Raw genomic sequence first — 21430 nt, 5'->3', positions numbered from 1 at the left:
GTGTTTTTTCACGAGAAATTATTGTTTATGGGTGCCTTCATATGTGTGTAAAACTGCTGAGCATGAAAAACTCATCAGCGTTGCAATTCTTGATACAAACCAGTGCATCTGGCACCTACTACCATATCCCGATCAAAGGCACATAAATCTTTTGCCTTGCCCATTCATCCTCTGAATGGCACACATACAAAATCCATGTCTCAATTGTGTCAAGGCTGAAATATCCTTCTTTAACCTGTCTCCTCCCTTTCATCTACACTGATTGAAGTGGATTTAGCAAGTGAAACAAATCAAATCAATAATTTCATCTGTATTCACCTATGTCATGTAAATCATGTTTTGTACACTCAGTGTATATCCATTGTTTAGCTGGAATGGAATGTTCGTATCCTCTGTATTTGACCTTTAAATATGTGGTTGTTTAAATATGTGGTTGTTTTACCAAGCTATCTTAAGAGGAATAAGTTGCTCTGGATAAGAAATGTTTGCAAAATTCGTTTTAAAATATTAATGTCACAAATGTATCATTTGTACAGCTCTATTAAAAATGAAAAACCTAGCAGTACTACTTATTTGAGGCAGAATGAGGCAGATATCTAGCATTTTTGCAAAAAAAGAAACTTGATTATTTGTCTCTCTGAAATGAAACCATCAAGCGATAGATTTTAAACAAATATATGTCTGTCACTGAACAATTAGATAGTGGAAAAAACACCCATCTCTTTCACCATTTCTTTAAACAACAAAAGGTTGTACCTACATTTCTGATGATGGATATATAGCGTTTAGGAATGAAACTATTCATACATCACCAGCAATGGAAATGACTTTTAAAGGAATTCCATGGTTGTTGTAATTAATGAGTGTGCTGTAATGTTTGGCATATTAGAGTTGAAATGGGGGGATATCCTGTACCTGTGCATCCTCCTGCTGTCTTCTCAGCTGCTCCAGCATGGCCTGGAACTCCTCCTCCTTCTTCTGAGCCTCTTCCATGGTGGCCTGGTTCTGCTCGTCGTACGCCATGGCAACCACAGCCAGGATCAGGTTGATCAGGTAGAAGGAGCCCAGGAAGATGACCAGCACAAAGAAGATCATATACGGCTTCCCAGCAGCCCGCAGGGTCTGGAAGAGGAACAACACCTCTTGTGACACATTTCTTACAACCTCTTCGAACAAGTAAATCGCCAGTCGTTCGTATTACACCCCGGATAACATATCTCCATTGAGAGGATGCTAGTGGAACACTAAAAGGACCATGATAAAACATGCATAAAATGTCTGCTCACGTAACAAGCCATTTGGAACATGCACATGAACCCTGTGACATTGCACACCTGATCTGGTGTATTGTTCTGTATTATTTGCTCAGAATGCTTCGCTGATCTCTCTATTCAAGGGACAACAATGCATTCAAAAAGACATGGTGTCTTTGCTTTAGTCATGATGCGACAGATCTCTGTTTCCTCGAGCAGAAATGTACCTGCCCTCCATTAGGAGGTTGTTTGAACAGGCGACTGGCAATCTTCTTTTTGATTTCTGTTTTGTAATGGGAGAATGTACTCATTTTCATCACACAGCACATGATGCCTGTCTTTGTGTTTTCAAGAGAACCTGTACCCATCAAGTTAAACATGTCACAAACTAGGGCCAGGATCTATTTTAACAAACCTAACGCATTGGTAAATCTAAGCACAGATGGTAGTGTTATATGTCCAGGGGTGTGTCAGAAATATTGTTGCTGTTTTCACAGTCATTATTTTGAGCGCAATTGCTGGTGGTGGTGTAGGTGTGACGAGGGCTTGTTGCAATCAAGGTGTTCCATGGCTTATTACTGCATGCTTTTGTCTCAAGTTCTGCATTCGGCTGGGGACACGGAATATTCTGGTCCTAGTCCATTGTGGATTGATCCTACGTTTTTTAAAATAGCATTGGTTACAGTAACAAGGGATAGCTACAGTAAAAAAATAATAATTAAACATCCAGTGGTTGCTCAATATGGTTGGTGTTGACAGTCAACATTGTTGTAGTTGGCTTCAATGAATATAGGCCTTTCCGCTCCCGTAAATTGTGTTGTATGTGCGAGGCACGTTCTCAATAAGCAAGATGTAGCCTAGTCATTATGTAGCCTGCCATTATAAGACAGCGCTATTTTATTAGCCTACGTTTGGAGGAGCGTATCTGGTAACCGGACAAGAGGCTGGTTACGTATCTGGTAACTGGACAAGAGGCTGGTTACGTATCTGGTAACCGGACAAGAGGTTGGTTACGTATCTGGTAACCGGACAAGAGGTTGGTTACGTATCTGGTAACCGGACAAGAGGCTGGTTACGTATCTGGTAACCGGACAAGAGGTTGGTTACGTAACTGGTAACCGGACAAGAGGTTGGTTACGTATCTGGTAACCGGACAAGAGGTTGGTTACGTAACTGGTAACCGGACAAGAGGATGGTTACGTATCTGGTAACCGGACAAGAGGTTGGTTACGTATCTGGTAACCGGACAAGAGGCTGGTTACGTATCTGGTAACCGGACAAGACGCTGGTTACGTATCTGGTAACCGGACAACGGGGATGGATACAAGCCGAATGGAACACAGCAGGTATGCCGATGGGAATTGTGAATAATACTAAAGCATGTCGGCAAAAGCCTCGCGACTAGAATCCTTTTATGGATAGGCTGCTCGGGAATTATAAAGACACCAGACGCTTTGCTGTTGAAGCAGCTTTCGTTATAGTAGGGTCCGATTTTTTTTAATCAAACGAAACAGAAAAAACATCTTAAATGTTTCTAAATATGAGTGTCCCCGGATAATCTTTTGCTCCATTATGGGCATACAACCTAGATGGAGAGTTTTTTTTATGCACTTCCAAAATAATAACAGGAGCTGGCGAAACAGGAGCTGGCAAAAACAATGTATTAGCCTACATAAAATGTGGATGTCCACTCACTGTTTTGCTGTGAAAGCTTTGGTGATGAAGATTCATTTCAAAGCGGTCTCACGACCCAAACCCTGTGTTTTCACATGTACACTGATTTATTTTTATTTTATCTGATTCTACACTAAGATAAGATCAGAAACATACATTTTTCTAAACTAATCCAATCTGTAACTGGTTGGATTCATAGCAGCTGTTAGTGAGATAGTTGTTCCAGTTTGATGTTGGTAGTCTCCATGTACTGTATTGTCTTCCCTACTCTGACAGGTGTTCTAAATGCAAGTTAGGGGTGATGTAAAAGTGCCAGATATCCTCCTCCAAATTGGACCTTTACACCCTTATTACTTAAAGGAAGTCAACCGAAAGAGAAATGTACTCTGCTGGAGTTGATTGTCAATTCATTTAGTGTCGTGTTAACTCCAGCAATATCAACACCATGACCAGAGTAGTTTTAAGACAAAATGGGGGTTGGACCATATAAACACCAAAATGTTGTTAAATTCGACTCCATATGAGTTGAATTAACTCTTGCAATTTTACTGTGTATGCTTGGTTTTTAATGAAATTAAACTAAATGGGGAAAAAACATTAGTTTTTCACGTTTCTAAATACGAGGTTTACAGGCACAAAAAGCTCATCTCACTTGCGCCATGTGCACATGGGCACTGTGTGTCACAGCTGGATAGGCTTTGCTTCCATTGTTAAAATCCATTGTTAAAAGTCCAGTATTCGGTTAGTCTTAAATATTCCAAGCAGCGCATACTGAAATTGGTACTTTGGCGCACGTTTTTAAGGACACACCTTAGATAATGCCAACCCTTCAATCTTAGCACATGCAAGCTCATTTAAGACAGGTAAATGACCAATCCTGGCATATGTTTTGAAAATAGAAGAGTGCCCGGCTTTAACAGGTTGAAATTGCAAACAAGCATGCATTTGACAATTGCGCTGGGCGTTGGTTTAACACCAGACAAAATTAGACCCCATAATGTTCCTCACAGGTGCAGTCAGAAGCACAGGAATACAGGGATCTCCACTGAGCACAGAAGCTGGCACAAATGGGTCTGTCCAATGCAACGACAACACTAGCAATCCTTTTGCCTGTAAAAAAGCCCCCAGTATCACTTCATAATGCAGACAGACCATAGAGTTGGATAGAGGGCGCACTTGGCCCAAAGCCTTTTTTGGCAAGGGTAGTACCCCTTGAGGTAGGCTTGAGGAACCAGCCTGATCGCTGCCTTCACAATTCTGTAAGGGATGGCAATCAGGCTGGTTCCACCAGGCTTCCAATGAGAGCTTTCACCATTTTGAAGTAGTCAACATGGTGGGACTTGCTATGGGTTAACGAACGATCACAAAATTCCATCCTGGTCAGCGGAAGGGGTAAGCCAATGAATTATACTGCTGAGCAAACATTCCACAATTACAGGTGGCAGTTAATCACCAACCTTGGCTTTATACCTGTTTAGATGATACACTCCAGCACAGTAAGTGGTATGCACCTATTCAACCTATGTACAAACTACCAATACACTCATAGAAGTAAAAGAGGAAGTCATGGACTACTTTAAAATGGAGATAGCCCTCAATGGCACTTGCCAAGCTGTCACAAAAAGCGGCCATTGCAAAGACAGGAGATGAGCTCTCTAGTACATCTCTATGAGACAGACCTGCTGGTAGAGGTTCTCCCAGTAGTCCTGAGTCATCAGTCTGAACAGAGACAGGAAGGCCCAGCTGAACGTGTCAAAGCTGGTGTAGCCGAAGTCTGGGTTCCGGCCCGCTTTGACGCACCAGAATCCCTCTGGACACAGCCTACAACAAACAACAAGCCTGGGAAACTCAAACAGAATCAGAATCACCATCACTGCATTCCCAATATCCTGTGAAGTCTATTTTGATGTTAACGCACAAAGTCATGCACGACCGCACGCAGGTACGCACACGCACACACACAAACAAACGCAAGCACAATCAGTAGTGCATCCTGACAATCAGACACAAAGGTAGTAATGTGGGCTCAATCTTACCCAGCACCACTGCCATTTCCACAAAGCAAAGCATCCCTTTTACCTGGGAGGTAGTAATAATTATCTACAGGAAAAAGAGACAAGTCAATCTTTCGTCAACTGCAAAAAAGAGAAATGATTTTCATTCTCACCTCCATCATCACAGCATTGTAACTAGTGAACAGTTCAAAGATTTAGTCCTGAAAAGCCCTTTCCTTTTCTCTTATCTATTGTCTCCCCTTTGACCCCATGGCTGCCCAGGTCCTAGTGTCATGGCCATCCAGGTGCCATTTTCCCCATTTGGGTGGTGACTCAAAGCCCTCCGTGTTGACAAGCTAAACATGCCACTAGTATCATCCACAAACCGGCAGTGTTATGATGAACAGCCACACTACTTCCCACCAGAAGCTCTTACAAACCCCTCTCAGCCATTCCTGTCATTTTACATTAAGCTCTTCAGCCGGGGCTGCTTGTTTGGCTATTAGCAATGAGCTGTGACTCACTCACTGTGGTCCGTGGTTACTAGCATGGCGTTCACCCTCCAATGACTGTCTAAAGCCAAAGAAACATGCTTACCAGGATTATTAGTGTAATTGGTCCAGTTGAACGGGACGGTCTCGTTAAAGTCCCCATCATTATACTCCTTCCCATTAAAGTCCAATGTATCATTCAAGAGGTTGGTTGAGTTAGGACGGATCCTTAAACATTTGTTTCTTAAATTGCCCATAAACAGCTGCAGCCCTACTAGGGCAAAGACACTTAGGCAGAATACAGTGAGGATCATCACGTCTGACAGTTTCTTCACTGACTGGATCAGCGCTCCCACAATGGTCTTGAGGCCTGCAGGACACGACAGAACCTCACTGTTATTCGCATAGGAGTCTTATACAGTGTATGCAAAGAAGAAGTGTCATTTGTATACAATGTGAACATCACAGCATGAAACGTCATCTCCGTTGCTCATATGTTTAAAAACAAACCGTGTGGAGGTGTCCAAAAGAGTTTATTTCCAAAACGCAAAATCCACACATTTTTCATTTTGTGTTTTTTTTTCTCACTAGAAATGATTGCTTAATATGTGTGTAATATATGACTGTTCTGAGATTTTTTTTATTCATAGATTTCTAGATGTATATTAAAATGTGTTTTATTTTTTCCTAAACGCTATATTTCCGTTGTTTAGCTGGAATGGAATGTTTGTATACAGTGTATTTGACTGTATGCGGTAGTGTCACCTAGCTATCTTAAGATCAATTACCTAACTGTGAGTCTCTCTGGATAAATAACTAAAATATTACATGTCAATGATTTACATGCAGATGTTGTATGACTGTATTGATTTGTTTTATATTGATGTCACAAATGTATCACTTGTACAGTCCGTGTTATTTGTTACTTTGGACTGTGTAAAAACCCTAGCAGTTCTACTTATTTCTCTGAGAGGGAGGCGGATATACACTGAGTGTACAAAACATCAAGGACACCTTCGTAATATTGAGTTGCACCCCCCCTCCCCCTTTTGCCCTCAGAACAGCCTCAATTCGTTGGGGAATGGACTCTACAAGGTGTCAAAAGCGTTCCACAGGGATGCTGGCCCTTGTTGACTCCATTGCTTCCCAAAGTTGTGTCAAGTTGGCTGGATGCCCCTTGGGTGGTGGAGCATTGTTGATATACACGGGAAACTGTTGAGCGTGAAAAACGCAGCAGCTTTGCAGTTCTTGACACATACCGGTGCACCTGGCACCTACTACCATACTCTGTTCAAAGGCACTTAAATCTTGTGTCTTGCCCATTCACCCTCTGAATGGCACCCTTACACAATCAATGTCTCAATTGTTTCAAGGCTTAAAAATACTTCTTTAACCTGTCTCCTCCCCTTTATCTACACTGATTGAAGTGGATTTAACAAGAGACATCAATAAGGGATCATAGCTTTCACTTGGGTTCACCTGGTCAGTCTGTCATGGAAAGAGCAGGTGTCCTTAATGTTTTTTACACTCAGTGTATAGCGTTTTGCAAAAAAACATGATTATTTGTCTCTCTAAAATGAAACCATCAAGCAATAGATTTTTAAAAAAAAATACATGTCTGTCATTGAACAACCCCATGCCATGATTAGATAGTGAAAAAAACACACCAACCTCTGTCATACGTTCTTTAAACAATAAAAGCAAATGTACCAACATTTTTGAAAATGGATATATAGCGTTTTTGAAAGAAGCTCCTCAATTGTCAAAGAATGGTACGCTGGCAGTGCAGTGACACATTCTACTGTCTCAATTGGTGGTCTTACACCATAAGAATGTTTAATCTGTTATATAACGTTCTTTTCTCCACTCGAATTATATGAGCCATGATAAGCACATCATATTTTCTGACTAAGATCCAAATCCCGGTAATATGTTTAAAGCACACAATGTAGCTTCAAATTAAGTCCCTGATTGCTCTACGGTTGATTAAGAAAACAAATAAGCTGAGGAGCATAGTTGTTCTAATGGCCAGGCAGTTCTGGCCACAAATTGACATTTGTTGTAGTAGATATTATACCTGTGTGTTAGACACCCTACCAAGAGTTTGGATCAGAAAATATGTCGTAGAGAATAATAACAAAAGCATGCATGTCTGTGAGGAAGGGGCATACGTCACAATCAGCTCTGACATATGACCCACCCTTACCAGACCAAAACACAGTCTGTCTTCACTGAACAGGAACAGTTGAATGAAGACAAACACCAGTCAGGGAGAACACTGACAAGCAACCATCCCAAACAGCGAAGGAAGGAGAGAAGAGCTGGACAGCACCACAAACACAATTAAAGCTGGATTTAAACAAAATCTCATGCAAACAAAATCGACTAGACCCCCAAGGCTGTTCAATAAAAATGAACAAATCAAATGAATAAAATAGTCTAAAAGCAATAACTCCTTTTCCATTTGAAATGAACTGCTTCAGATTTCTGCTTTTACTGGCAGCATGAGAGGCAAACCTAAAGAAAAGCGTAAAGGTGTAGTAACCCCTTGGCCCCGAAACCACGTCCCTTAACCTGGCTCTCACCTGGGATGACCGATATCGTTTTCAGTGCTCGGAGAACCCTGAACGTTCTCAGTGCTGACACGTTGCCCAGGTCCACAAACGATGTGACATATCTGTAATAAAAGGGAAGTCGCACACAGACGCCATGACAGGACAACAAAGAGCAGTCGGAGGAAACATCACACAAGGAAGGGGCTGGCTGACAGCTGGCAGCAGGCCCTCCTTACCTGGGATAACTGAAATAGTTTTCAAAGCTCTCAGTACTCTGAAAGTGCGAAGAGCTGAAACATTGCCTAGTTTTACAAACTCTGTTACATACCTGCAGGAAAATTCACAATTACAATAGAGCTTGTGTAGTTCAAATACATTCATGTCACGTGGCAACGTCCCTAAACCCCTCAAACACCATTACATGGTTGGATAGACAATAGGTGTGAGGAGTCTGAGGAAGGACACTAGCCAAGCTAAGGTTAGACTGAGAAGTGCCTCGATATTCCTCATGTCTGCATGGTATTTGTACTTACAAAGACGTGCAACCATTCCAACACAGTATTGCAAAACAACTGTTGTCTTGTGTATGCTCCAACAATTAATACACTAGCAACACAAAGAATAAACTAAGGGGACTTGTTGCCCCTGAACAACAAACAGAATCAATGTACTAAACTACATGGACAGTTACCCAATACGTGTAACTCCTCTGCCTCAATCAGCAAAAAACAAATGGTAGTGAAGTCAGGTAGCTGTTTGTAGAAATAGGCAAAATGACTTGTAGTGTAGAAGTGGGTTTGTCGTGAGAACTTTACAGACTGAACATTAGTGCATAGTGTTGCCACTAGTTACATCATACAGCTAGGCACGCAGGATACAGTCTCCTGTTTCAGCTCATAGCAGGAAAGCGTGTGAATACTTACGCCATGACAATGACACAGAAATCCAACCAGTTCCATGGATCTCGTAGAAAGGTGAACTTCCCGACACAGAAGCCCCTTGCCAATATTTTTATAAGAGACTCAAATGTATAAATTCCAGTGAATGTGTACCTGTTGGAAACAAAGGGGACTGGTTAGTCGACATAGATCATTGTGGATGTGTCTTGTGGATGCAGGTCGATTTTTGGCGTAAGAGGATGACTTACTCTATATTCTTTGCCCAGTCCGGGGGCTGACTCAGGGTCATAAACGCACAGTTGGTAAGGATGGTGAACATGATTACCATGCTGAACAATGTGGAGGCAGTTGTCAAGGAAACTGAACTGTCCAGACGGGTTAATTCAATGTTGCTTACACATGACATATGATACAACGCCTGACATCGGGCATAGAACGTATCAGGTGACCACATATCTTCAGTACACAAATGACTATATTGCACTAATTACTAGGATAAAGACATGGGATATAGGATATAGATTTAATTTGACCTATAAAAAAAACTGAATTAAAAAAAAATGTAAATGAAAGGATATGAGTGAACCAAAACCTTAATTGATATTCTTCTAAGAGGGTTGAAGGGGCTTAAGACATACAAGGCAGGAGTGGCGTTGAAGCGGAAGATGGCCTTCCCTCGGTTCAATACTATAAAGGTCTGTGTGTGAGAGAGAGAGAGAGAGAGAGAGAGAGAGAGAGAGACCCCATGAGACTGTTAACACATATTCCTGGTCAGTTAGGAGTGATGGAAATGAACTATTCACTAAACAAAAATATGTGAATTGTACATTTTTCTCTTTGAGAAGTGATACTCTGTGGTAGAGAGCACAGTGACACTCTGTGGTAGGCCTGGGCGATATGTATATATATATATATATATATATATATAAATATATATCGATATATAAACGTCTATCGTTTCATATTATGCTCTTTCGTTTATTTCATTGGGTCGCAAATAACACTCTTTACGGCAATATTTTCCGTCAATTGGACGTCGCTTTGCATTCTTCCAAACGTGCCACGTGGAAGGAAATTTGCAACACAAACAAACATGGAGGAGAGTGAACGCGACACAGAGCACGGAGACTGTACCTAAAAGAGGGGTTACGTCGGTCGCATGGACGTGGTTTGGGTATGAAAAGTCTGACACAGACCAGAAAACCGCCCTCTGCAAAATATACCAGAAAACAGCCCTCTGCAAAATATACCAGAAAACCGCCCTCTGCAAAATATGCCGCAGGCCGGTCCCGAAAACAGGCTCAAACACCACTAACCTCTTTTACCACCTACGCAAGAATCATGTGAAACAGTACGGAGAGAGTCTACGGAGGAGACCCCAAAAAGTAGTCGAGTGCTCAAAACAAACCCCCGACTCAGACGTTGCAAGAGGCTTTGCCCACGGCACACCATATGGCAAAGAATCACGAAGATGGAAGGAGAGAACAGCTGCCGTTACAACTTACATCTGCAAAGACATGGCCTCAATGTACACAGTCGAGAAACGGGGGTTTCGTGAGTTGGTGCCAACACTCGACCCAAGGTACCAAATGCAAATACCTTTTATTTTTTTGAGTATAATTTAAAATGTAATAATAAATAGGCCTGTACATGTGGTAATTTTATATAAACTATTTATTCATTGAATTTACAGAAAATGTGTATATCGTGATATGTATCGTTATCGGGATATGAAATGACCTATATCGGGATATGATATTTTGGCCATATTGCCCAGCCCTACTCTGTGGTGTGGTAAAATGTCTTCCCTGAAATTGTCAGATGGTATCCCTATCGATCCTTGCTTTCCTGTCACCTTGAATACAAAGGCTCTGGTTGGATGACAGCGTGCTCCATCACCTGACCTATACAATAACAACTGAACCTGGATCTGAAAACAGAGAAAGCCTGTGCTACGACAACTCTGGGTGTCACAGCATCACAGTGCCCGACCCAGAGATCTCTCACAGCACGGTACACTGTACACATGACTGGATAGACAGGAGTATGCATCAACATAAACCCTCTGCTCAAAATATTATGCAGATCCAAAGTTGAGGGCTACTGTATCCAAAAAACATAAGTTATGCAACGTTACAGACAACTGTGTGTCTATGCTTTCCAAGACTGCCATAACCCTTCACAACTCCTTCAAACACCCTCTTCCTTGGTTTCAAAGCCCAGCTCTTTGTGAAGACCAATCCAACTCACTTTCTGGTTGCTGTAGAAGGTGTCCAGGTCCTCCAGTGGTGTGGACACCAATCCTTTGGGAATGTCCCCGTATATGAGTGGCAGTGATTTGCCTGCCTCCAGGTCACTGCTGGGCTTGGGTCCGTTGTCGCCATCGTCATTGGGCTTCCCCTTGGGTTTCTTGGCGTTCTCCTCAGCGATCCGCCTCTCAATGGCATCAAGGGACTCACGACAAAACAGCCGGAAGCTGTCTGGTCCTGGAGGTACAAGCAGCTGTGCCATCTTTTCATCCTGCACATTCAGAGTGACCGGCTAGCCTCCTTCAATAGAAAGGACTGGAGAAACAAGAGGGAGAAGCTCCAGTTAGAGGCAAGTGTAGTGACTCTGTATCAACTCCTGAGGCATGGATATCCAAAAAATGACATAAAACCTCCGAAACATTTCTACTGAAGGAAATGTGCAACCTGTATGAGTGCAGAACACAGTGACTTGGACAATATTCTTCCGATATAATCTTACAATCACAATCATCCAATGTTACACGGATACCAGTGACAAAGGGAAACAGAAATGCTTTCCATACCGCATCTCTTTGGCAGTATAACAATCAATATGAGGTACTTTACAGTCTATTCTTCACACCTATTACTTTACTTTTAAAAAAACAAGCCCATGAGTGGAGGGAGATCTGCCTGTGGATCCCCCAGAGGACAAGTAGCAATCCATTATCAGCCTAGGGAGACCTGACTTCGCTCTTTAATCCACAGCAACTACCTGGCAATAATGAAATCAGACTTGCCATATAATACAGGCTTCTAGGTTAACCCATTACTCTCTGCTCCAGAGCCAACAACAGCTAGAAGGCATGGTTTCATTCCGAGCCCAGAGTTTCCACCTTAAAATGAGTAAAGAAATTACATAGAGAGAGGCAGATGTTCCAAATAGGCTCAGAGAGTAGTAAGATGATGCACAGGGACACTGCAAGGGCAATATCGAGCATCCCTTTTACTACAGCTCCCCTCTGCATCTGTCCCGCTGTGGAGAGGCCTCAGCTTTATCTTCTATGTCATAGGCTTTATAGTGCAATAGTGTCATAAAATAAGTCCATTGTTTGTCTTGACAGATCCAAGAACTCAATCACTAACACATTGGTCAATGCTAGACTGAATTGAATATAAATCACATCAATATGTCAACATAGTAAAACCCCATTGAGGAATTTAGTGAAACGGATGTAGTCGTTGTAACCTCTGTTTGAGGTATATTTGTGCTCTGCTATGGCATTAGGTTATATCACCCCATATTTAAGTTGTGGGTTGTGAATATGAATGATAAGTTACATATAACAGAAAAGCAAATCCTGCCTAAGGCAGCATATACACTATAATATAAATAACTTAATAGCACATCTGTGGTTGACTAGTTTGACTTCATATGAACCTGAATTTGGAACGTTCTCATAAGTGCGTGTCATCAGCATTAGTACTCTATACTACTCACACATCTTCTATTCCCTTTAATGGCTAGAAGCCACATCTAATTTCCCTTCATTAAATGGAAGAAGTCATTAGGATATTCGCTTAGTTTATCTGTACAGAATTGGCCAGTTGTAGCTGTGTATCAAATTCAGCTACAGTAGCTTATCTAGAATTCCTCCTTAAATGCATCTGACATGTTGACTCCGAAGACAAAAGGTAACCTTTATAGTTGCCTTTACAGGTATGAGTGCATGCACGGAAGGAGCAGAGCACATACACAAGTAGAAGCAGTCATGAAAAGAGTACAATGAATAAGTGACATTCTGCATTCTGAATAATAGAACCAATTATTCAGAATTAAATATTTTATATTGTTGGCTATAAACATATAAATGTCACGTTAAAGCACGGATGAATGACTAATCTATGTAGTATAGCCAATATGTTCTATTAGTTTAAAGTCTTTTTTATGTGAAGTGTTTTTAAACCTTTTAGAGTTTACCCACTGGGCACAGACATCAGTTGAACGTCTAGTTTTGATTTGTCTTTGATTGAGTTGTCAATTAACATGACTTCAACCTAAAGATCAACACACATCTTAACCATGTAATTGTTTTTAGGTTCAAAGTTGGGTGGAGAAAAAAAAGACAAACATTCCTGAAATCTTTTTTTTAACGTTGATGACTTTTTTACAAATCCAATCAGTTTTCCACGTTGATTCAATGTCATCATATTGAATGTTTTGGTTGAAATGATGTGGAAACAACGTTGATTCAACTAGTTTTTGGCCCAGTGGGCACCTTGCTCGACAAACAAAATCCCCCAAAATTGATTTAAAGATGAATGTAAATGTCTGTATGAATCATTTGATCTTTTATACGTGCACCACTTCCCAAAAGGTATATAAGTGAGAATGCGCCGTGATGTAAAAAAAAAAACTTCCTGGCTTCAATAGTATCTGGGAGCAATCGCCACTTTCCAAAGTAATCGCTGAGGTGCCAGGTTGGAGTCATGCTATAATCCTGGTACTAACCTTTCTCTAGGCTCAGGGAGGTAGGCCTCTCCATTGGACCTACTACAAGCTGTTTAGCATTCCATTTATTTTTAGATTGCTTCTACCAGAGAATACAGGTAAATGTTTAGTCACAATCCAACTGCAACACAAAAAAAACAAAACAGGCACAATCATTCATACTGTACGCTACAGTATCTCCATATAACACGACAACTCATTCAACACAATATAACATAAGGTCATTATTCCTATAACCTTGGTACATCAAACTCAATGTGCATTAGGATAATAAACAGATAATAGACTTGATACAAGATGTCAACTAGAAGGGATTCAGTCAAACGTATCTTACAGTCAGATGTGACCGCAGGTGTGTGGCCAAACTGTATCCAGCGAAAACATGGTGACTGTTGGCAGCGGTTGAAGAAATTTCTGTTGGGTAGGCTATGTCCTGGGTTAACTCCTCGAATCTATGTTTATTGACATACTGTAAATACTGACTAGTGATTAGACTTAATATGTGAGCCAAATTAAATACTGAAGTGACTGGCCACCAAACATAGGCAGCATAAACAGACGCCCTCATTCGTGTTCCCAAGAACGATAAGGCTTCATGCCACAATGTCTACCGCTCTGTAGCACTCACATCTGTAATCATGAAGTGTTTTGGGAGGCTGGTTATGGCACACATCAACTCCATCATCCCAGACACCACTCCAATTTGCATACCGTCCCAACAGATCCATAAACGACACAATCTCAATTGCACTCAACACTGCCCTCACCCACCTAGGTAAGAGGATTACCTTTGTGAGAATGCTGTTTATTGACTACAGCTCAGCGTTCAACATCATTGTCCCCTCCAAGCACATCACCTAGCTTAGGAATCTGGGACTGAACACAGCCCTCTGCAACTGGATCCTGGACTTCCTGACGGGCAGATCCCAGGTGGTGAGGGTAGGCAACATCACCTCCGCCATGCTGACCCTCAACACGGGGGCCCCAAAGAGGTGTGTACTTTGTCCTCTCCTGTACTCCCTGTTCACCCATGACTACGTGGCCACGCACGACTCCAACACCATCCTCAAGTAGGGCTCCCGAGTGGTGCAGATGTCTAATGTACTGCATCTCAGTGCTAGAGGCATCACTACAAACCCTGGTTTGATTCCAGGCTGTATCACAACCGGCCGTAATTGGGTGTCCCATAGGGAGGAACACAAATGACCCAGCATCTTCCGGGTTAGGGTTTGGTTGGGGCAGGCTGTCATTGTAAATAATAAGTTGTTCTTAACTGACTTGCCTAGTTAAATAAAGGTTAACTAAAAAAGGTTAAGAGTTTGCTGAAAACGCGACGGTGATAGGCCTGATCACCGGCGATGATGAGACGGTGAGGAGGGAGGACGGGAGGAGGTCAGTGACCTGGCATTGTGGTGCCAGAACAAGAACTTCTCCCACAACGTCAGTAAGACAAAGGAGCTGGTCATGGTCTACAGGATAGCACATCCCTAGATCGCATGGCACTACAGAGGGTGATGCAGACAGCCCAGGACATCAGGGGTCGAGCTCCCTGCTATCAGCTAATGGGGATTCTAATAAAATACCAAATATCAAAATCCAGCACCTCCAAATCAGGCCGTGTGAAAGGAAGGCCCGGAAAGTCAATAAAGACTCCAGCCACCCAACCCATAGACTCCGCTTCCATATGGCAAGCGGTACCGGTGCATCAAGTCTGACACCAAAAGGTTCCTGAACAGCTTCTATCCCCAAGCCATAAAACTGCTAAATAGCTAACAAAATGGCTACACAGACTCTCTGAGTTGATCCTTGTATTTTATTTGTATTTTTGCAGTCTATGTACACTCACAGGGCCCAATACACTCATGCACACTGACACTCTAACTCACACAAACACTCACTCCATCATTTGCTCACATACACATAACATGCACATACATTTATACTGACTCTACACACATGCACTCACATACAATCAACATATACACTGCTGCTACTCTGTTTATCATTTTTCCTGATGTCTAGTCACCTTACCCCTATACAGTTGAAATTGGAAGTTTACATACACTTAGGTTGGAGTAATTAAAACTTGTTTTTTAACCACTCCACACATTTCTTGTTAACAAACTATAGTTTTGGAAAGTCGGGTTAGGACATCTACTTTATGCATAACACAAGTAATGTTTCCAACAATTGTTTACAGACAGTGGGTCAGAGGTTTACATACACTAAGTTGACTGTGCCTTTAAACAGCTTGGAAAATTCTAGAAAATTATGTCATGGCTTTAGAAGCTTCTGATAAGCTAATTTAATAATTTGAGTAAATTGGAGGTGTACCTGTGGATGTTTTTCAAGGCCTACCTTCAAACTCAGTGCCTCTTTGCCTGACATCATGGGAAAATCAAAAGAAATCTGCCAAGACCCCAGAAAACAATTGTAGACCTCCACAAGTCTGTTTCATCCTTGGGAGCAATTTCCAAACGCCTGAAGGTACCACATTTATCTGTACAAACAATAGTATGCAAGTATAAACACCATGGGACCACGCAGCCGTCATACCGCTCAGAAAGGAGACGCATTCAGTCTCCTACAGATTAAAGTACTTTGGTGCGAAAAGTGCAAATCAATCACAGAACAACAGCAAAGCACCTTGTGAAGATGCTGGAGGAAACAGGTACAAAAGTATCTATATCCACAGTAAAACGAGTCCTATATCGACATAACATGAAAGGCCGCTCCGAAACCGGCATAAAAATGCCAGACTAGGGTTTGCAATTGCACATGGGGACATAGGTTGTACTTTTTGGAGAAATGCCCTCTGGTCTGATGAAATAAAAATATAACTTTTTGCCCATAATGACTAATGTTATTTTTTGTGGAAAAAGGTGAGGCTTGCAAGCCGAAGAACACCATTCCAACCGTGAAGCATGGGGGTGGCAGCATCATGTTGTGGGGGTGTTTTGCTGCAGGAGGGACTGGTGCACTTCACAAAATAGATGCCATCATGCGGAGGAACATTATGTGGATGTATTGAAGCAACATCTCAAGACATCAGTCAGGAAGTTAAAGCTTGGTGGCAAATGGGTCTTCGAAATGGACAATGACCCCAAGCATACTTCCAAAGTTGTGGCAAAATGGCTTAAGGACAACGAAGTCAAGGTATTGGAGTGGCAATCACAAAGCCCTGACTTCAATCACATAGAAGATTTGTGGGCAGATCTGAAAAAGCATGTGCGAGCAAGGTGGCCGACAAACCTGACTCAGTTTACACCAGCTCTGTCAGGAGGAATGGGCCAACATTCACCAAACTTATTGTGGGAAGTTTGAGGAAGGCTATCCAAAATGTTTGACTCAAGTTAAACAATTTAAAGGCAATGCTACCAAATACTAATTGAGTGAATGTAAACTTCTGACCCACTGGGAATGTGATGAAAGAAATAAAAGCTTAAATAAATAATTCTCTCTACTATTATTCTGACATTTCAGGTTCTTAAAATAAAGTGGTGGTCCTAATTGACCCAAGACAGGGAATGTTTACTAGGATTAAATGTCAGGAATTGTGAAAAACTGAGTTTAAATGTATTTGGCTAAGGTGTATGTAAACTTCTGACTTCAGCTGTACATATCTACCTCTATCACTCCACTATCCCTGCCCATTGTAAATATGCTACTGGAACTGACTGACCCTGTATATAGTATGCTTACTTACTTTCTCGTGTTCTTATTTCTTGTGTGTTTTTGTTCTACCTTATGTTATTTGTAATATTACATTGTTATTGATTACTGCATTGTTGGGTTTAGAGCTGTCAAGAAAGGCATTTCACTGGACTTGTGCATGTGACATTAAAACTTAGAACTTGAAACCAGTGTTTCATATAGGCCTCTAGTATCTATTGCACACAACTATGAGCTGCTAACGTGCTTCAGATATTTTTCTTCATCTGCAAGCTGTTGCCTTGACATCAAGACCATGAGGAGGCCAGCAAAAATGGCAACTCATTTGTCTCCTTTATCGTTCACTGACCTCAAATGACACCCCTTTTGTTTTCTCTATCTTTCACCATGCATATTAGCCCTGTCCTGTTCATCAACAAAAACTGAGGAGGGGCCTTGACCTCAGTGACCTACACCCCCAGCCTTCCCCTCCATGTTTCATTAATTCAATCAGGTTATCCTCTTTCACATGGAGTTGACAGAAACCCCATGGTAAGCTACTGGTCTCAGTGTGCTTTTTTAGCCTAAGTGCTGGTCTGTTTTTTCTCTCTTGTCAACACATTATGGAATTGTCATAGACAATTGTCATTGCTGATAAGGAGTTAGCAAGAGACGGGCACTCAGGCTAAAGTGTTTTAGTCTTCTTACTTGAAAAATTTACTGTGAACTCAGGAACAATGAAAAGACTCCAGGGAGGGAAGTAGCCCAAGGCTATAGACATGATATAGCATAGATTATTTCAAACATAATTCCCATGCATTATGACGTTTTAGTAGCTTGTTGTGTAGGCAAAAACATTTAGGCATTTCATAGCATCTGCATATTTCCTACTGTAGCCGACCATAAACCACATTGAAAGTCCAATTTGAGTTGCTCAGTCTGTTATCAAAATATACAATCACAAATCAGTCTAACAGAGCAACTAAGGCTACTTGCTCGACCTCTCTTTCGTGGACGGGTGCTGTTGATTGACGGATTCTACCGGGTAGTCCTACTTTTCGCGCATGTGCTGCTGTCCATGGTGCTCAAAGGTTAACCGCACTAGACTAAACGCAGAAATGCCAGTGGGTCTATCAGAAATGCGTGATATCCTCCCTCCAGAGTGTCTACTCGTGTGAATGGCACTGATTTATCCTCCATTATTTCACAAGAGATATGCCCAAGAGGGAGAAATCTAACGTTTATGGCATTACTCACGTAAGAGTGTACAAAATTATGCAGTCTAACTAACTATTCAAATCATACTCGCCTTAGGGGTATATCACTTAGCCAACTGTAAATCATGTTCAATTTCATGACAAAATATGCATGTTGACCTGGGTTACTCATGCAGGCAAATGTATGATATGATTTAGGAAAGTTGAGATAGGACTTAAATTAATAAAAGCGCTAGGAATTGCTGTTTTGCCGACTACCCCAACGGAATGGTACAAAAGCAACGTTCTATATCAGCTCCAAACAGCAAGCAACACTAAGTGATTGAGGTAAAATAGCTTACATATGTGATAACTTAACCAATCAAACAGATGAGTATTGAGAATGTATGACCAATATCGTATTTATACCGGCAGCCAATAAATGACACATTTATGACATCTGCTTGACTATTGCCACAACCTTGACACGCATCTAGCTGACTGACTTCTGTATGTTTATGCATTTTTGCGTCTCGTCCATAAGAAGGTCCACCCTGAGAGGCGCGCTGAGGGAAAGTATATAGAGATATGTCCACACAACAGAAAAGGAGCTAGGTGTACGGATACATTCGAAAATGAATGACTTGATTAAGCTAATATGTTGGATATGAATATGAATATGGCCGCATGCGATGATACAGGAGGGCATCAAACAAGTTACCTTATCAATGGTAGATATGACGTACAACTGCTGTCGCCATATTGGAGGCTTCAATTATTTCCATGGAGAAGGCGCTCTCATAGCAAAATCTCCGCCCTGCCCAGCGAGTCTGGTAGAACCAACACCCTCAAGCCACCCTTCCCATTCACATACACGACAGTAGGCTATAGCCAAGCGCCCACAACCACTGCTTGCATCACGCCTCGATTTTTCTGAAGGAAAAAAAATGGGCCAAGTTGTAGAATGATTAGAGAAGTGTGACACATTTAGCGCGCCGGCGACACTATAAATAATGTAGACCTACCTATACATTGTGATGACTTTAAACAGACTGATTACGATTTATAGCCTATAAATGTATGTATATGGAAGAGTTATGACAGGCCTATGTCGCAGATAAATGCATACAAACATGTTTTGCTCGTGGGATTAAGTAAAATCGTTCTTTACTGGTATATGTTCAATTCGCAAAGTCTTTATATGGCAATAATCATATTACAGCCTTTCTAGTCCCAGGTGATGAAGTGTTGGCTACAGTAGGCTATTTGTCCGTCTGTTCCAACGTCGCTAGCCTTATTGCCACTCTGTTTACATTAATCTAACAGGTTGGAATACCTGGAAGTGGCACCCAATTATAAACACTATTGATGGGTCAGCTGAAACAATACTGCAGCAGCAGACGGGACACTATTATGATCACAGTGATCAATAACATTCGATTCATATATCCGCTCTAACAAGGTTAAACTAGGCTACAGTAGGGCGCATTATATTTTGTGTTGAACTATAATCTCTATGGGAGATTGGACATGCCGAATGAACAATGTTTTCAGAGGTTAGAGGGGTTGGGTTAAATGCGGAAAGACACATTTCAGCTGAATACATTCAGTAGGACAACTGACTAGGTATCCCCTTTCCCTTTCCCCTTATATCTCATGCCTGATCCAGGGTTTGATCCATTGACATTATAAGAATAAGGTTTGATCACACAAATCTGTAATAACTAGCAGGATCATAGTATTATCTGCTAAAGAGCTTATTTCACACAACAAGAATTACCTTTAAAACCTACGCCACAGTTGTTTTTTAAGATTAATAAAATACAGATCTGTAAAATCTGGTAATCCCCTGTCAAAATGACAAAATGCCCATAGTACGGATTAGCCTAAACTACATTATCTGAGTATATAATAAGGCCTATCATAATTATTTGAATAGGTCAGCTATAGGTTACACATCATGGAATATTATGTTACCAATAACGGATCATTATTGTATCAGGGCCCTCCAGGCATCTTCTTTACCCATATGTTTCCATCAGCCTTGCAATGCTTCACTTTTGAAAAACAGAGACAGCCCCCACTCCGTTTTCACCTGAGACATTAAAGATGGTAGAAATACATCTTTTTGAGAGATTTATTTAAATTACGCAATCATTTCCCACCTTTGGGAAGCCCTAGGGCATCCTTTCCCATCCCCTATACTTACCATTCGTTTTTCATCCAAGGCAGGTAAAGACAATAATCGCTAGACACGCCTTGATGTTGCTTTCTCCCGAGTAAGGTGATTGAAGGACACATGTGTATACTTGACTAAGTCAAATGTGTTTTCTTCTTTCGATTTAGTATTTCCCAGAGATGGACAAAAAAAATCACAGGAGAGCGTGATTAACTTGTTGCCACAGTCGTCTTGTTCAGAGCATTCTGTTGCGCTTCCGGTTGTTACCGGGTACTAATGACGGCAGAGAGTCGGGGTTGTGTGCGTGATCAAAAATAATGTCTGTCTGTGGTCGTGGATATCGGGAAGAGATAATGGACAGCCTACAGTTTAGTATCACTGAAATTGTGATTATTTGTAGGCATACCTACTGTAACACATTGAAGAACATTCAAAAAGTGTTAGTCATCTCTGGATGTTGGTGAAGTATGGGGGTAGTTTCTGATACACACAGTGCGTGACTGTGGTAATACGATGTCAGAGTGTGTTTTTCTCATTATGAAAATGCTGAAGGCTTCACAACATGTGTGCATCAATTTTTTTTTAAACACATTGTGGCACTAGAGACAGTTTCATATCATATTAGTATAAAATACCAGCTTTCTGTGTGATTTCTTAGTATTTAAAAAAAAAAATATTAGAGGAAATCTGTGATAAATAAGAAGGCAGAGAAATGCACTTATTACCAAGTGTGAATATTGCCCTCTGTCGTTCTAGCCCAAAAATATCCCCAGACTATATGCTTTCAAGTGTTCTGAT

General features: G+C 41.3%; 1 protein-coding gene across 1 annotated transcript in view; it reads right to left on the bottom strand.

Moving 5' to 3' along the window:
* The window catches only part of scn1laa (sodium channel, voltage-gated, type I-like, alpha), a 49069-nt gene extending 28185 nt beyond the window's left edge, over positions 1-20884 (bottom strand). Inside the window, exons 1-10 of the mRNA XM_020461674.2 lie at positions 20663-20884; positions 11117-11430; positions 9445-9563; positions 9115-9204; positions 8891-9019; positions 7998-8089; positions 5519-5782; positions 4964-5027; positions 4607-4748; positions 916-1122 (exon numbers count right to left, since the gene is read on the bottom strand). Of these exons, the coding sequence (XP_020317263.1) occupies positions 916-1122; positions 4607-4748; positions 4964-5027; positions 5519-5782; positions 7998-8089; positions 8891-9019; positions 9115-9204; positions 9445-9563; positions 11117-11377 (1368 nt within the window). The 5' untranslated portion in view covers positions 11378-11430; positions 20663-20884. The remainder of the gene's footprint in view (positions 1-915; positions 1123-4606; positions 4749-4963; positions 5028-5518; positions 5783-7997; positions 8090-8890; positions 9020-9114; positions 9205-9444; positions 9564-11116; positions 11431-20662) is intronic.
* Between the last annotated feature and the right edge of the window lie 546 nt (positions 20885-21430).

Source organism: Oncorhynchus kisutch, linkage group LG26 (genome assembly GCF_002021735.2).
Source record: "Oncorhynchus kisutch isolate 150728-3 linkage group LG26, Okis_V2, whole genome shotgun sequence".
In the NCBI taxonomy this organism is placed as follows: Eukaryota; Metazoa; Chordata; class Actinopteri; order Salmoniformes; family Salmonidae; genus Oncorhynchus; species Oncorhynchus kisutch.
Note: the sequence above shows the minus strand (reverse complement) of the source record. Positions and strands in the feature narration are given on the sequence as shown.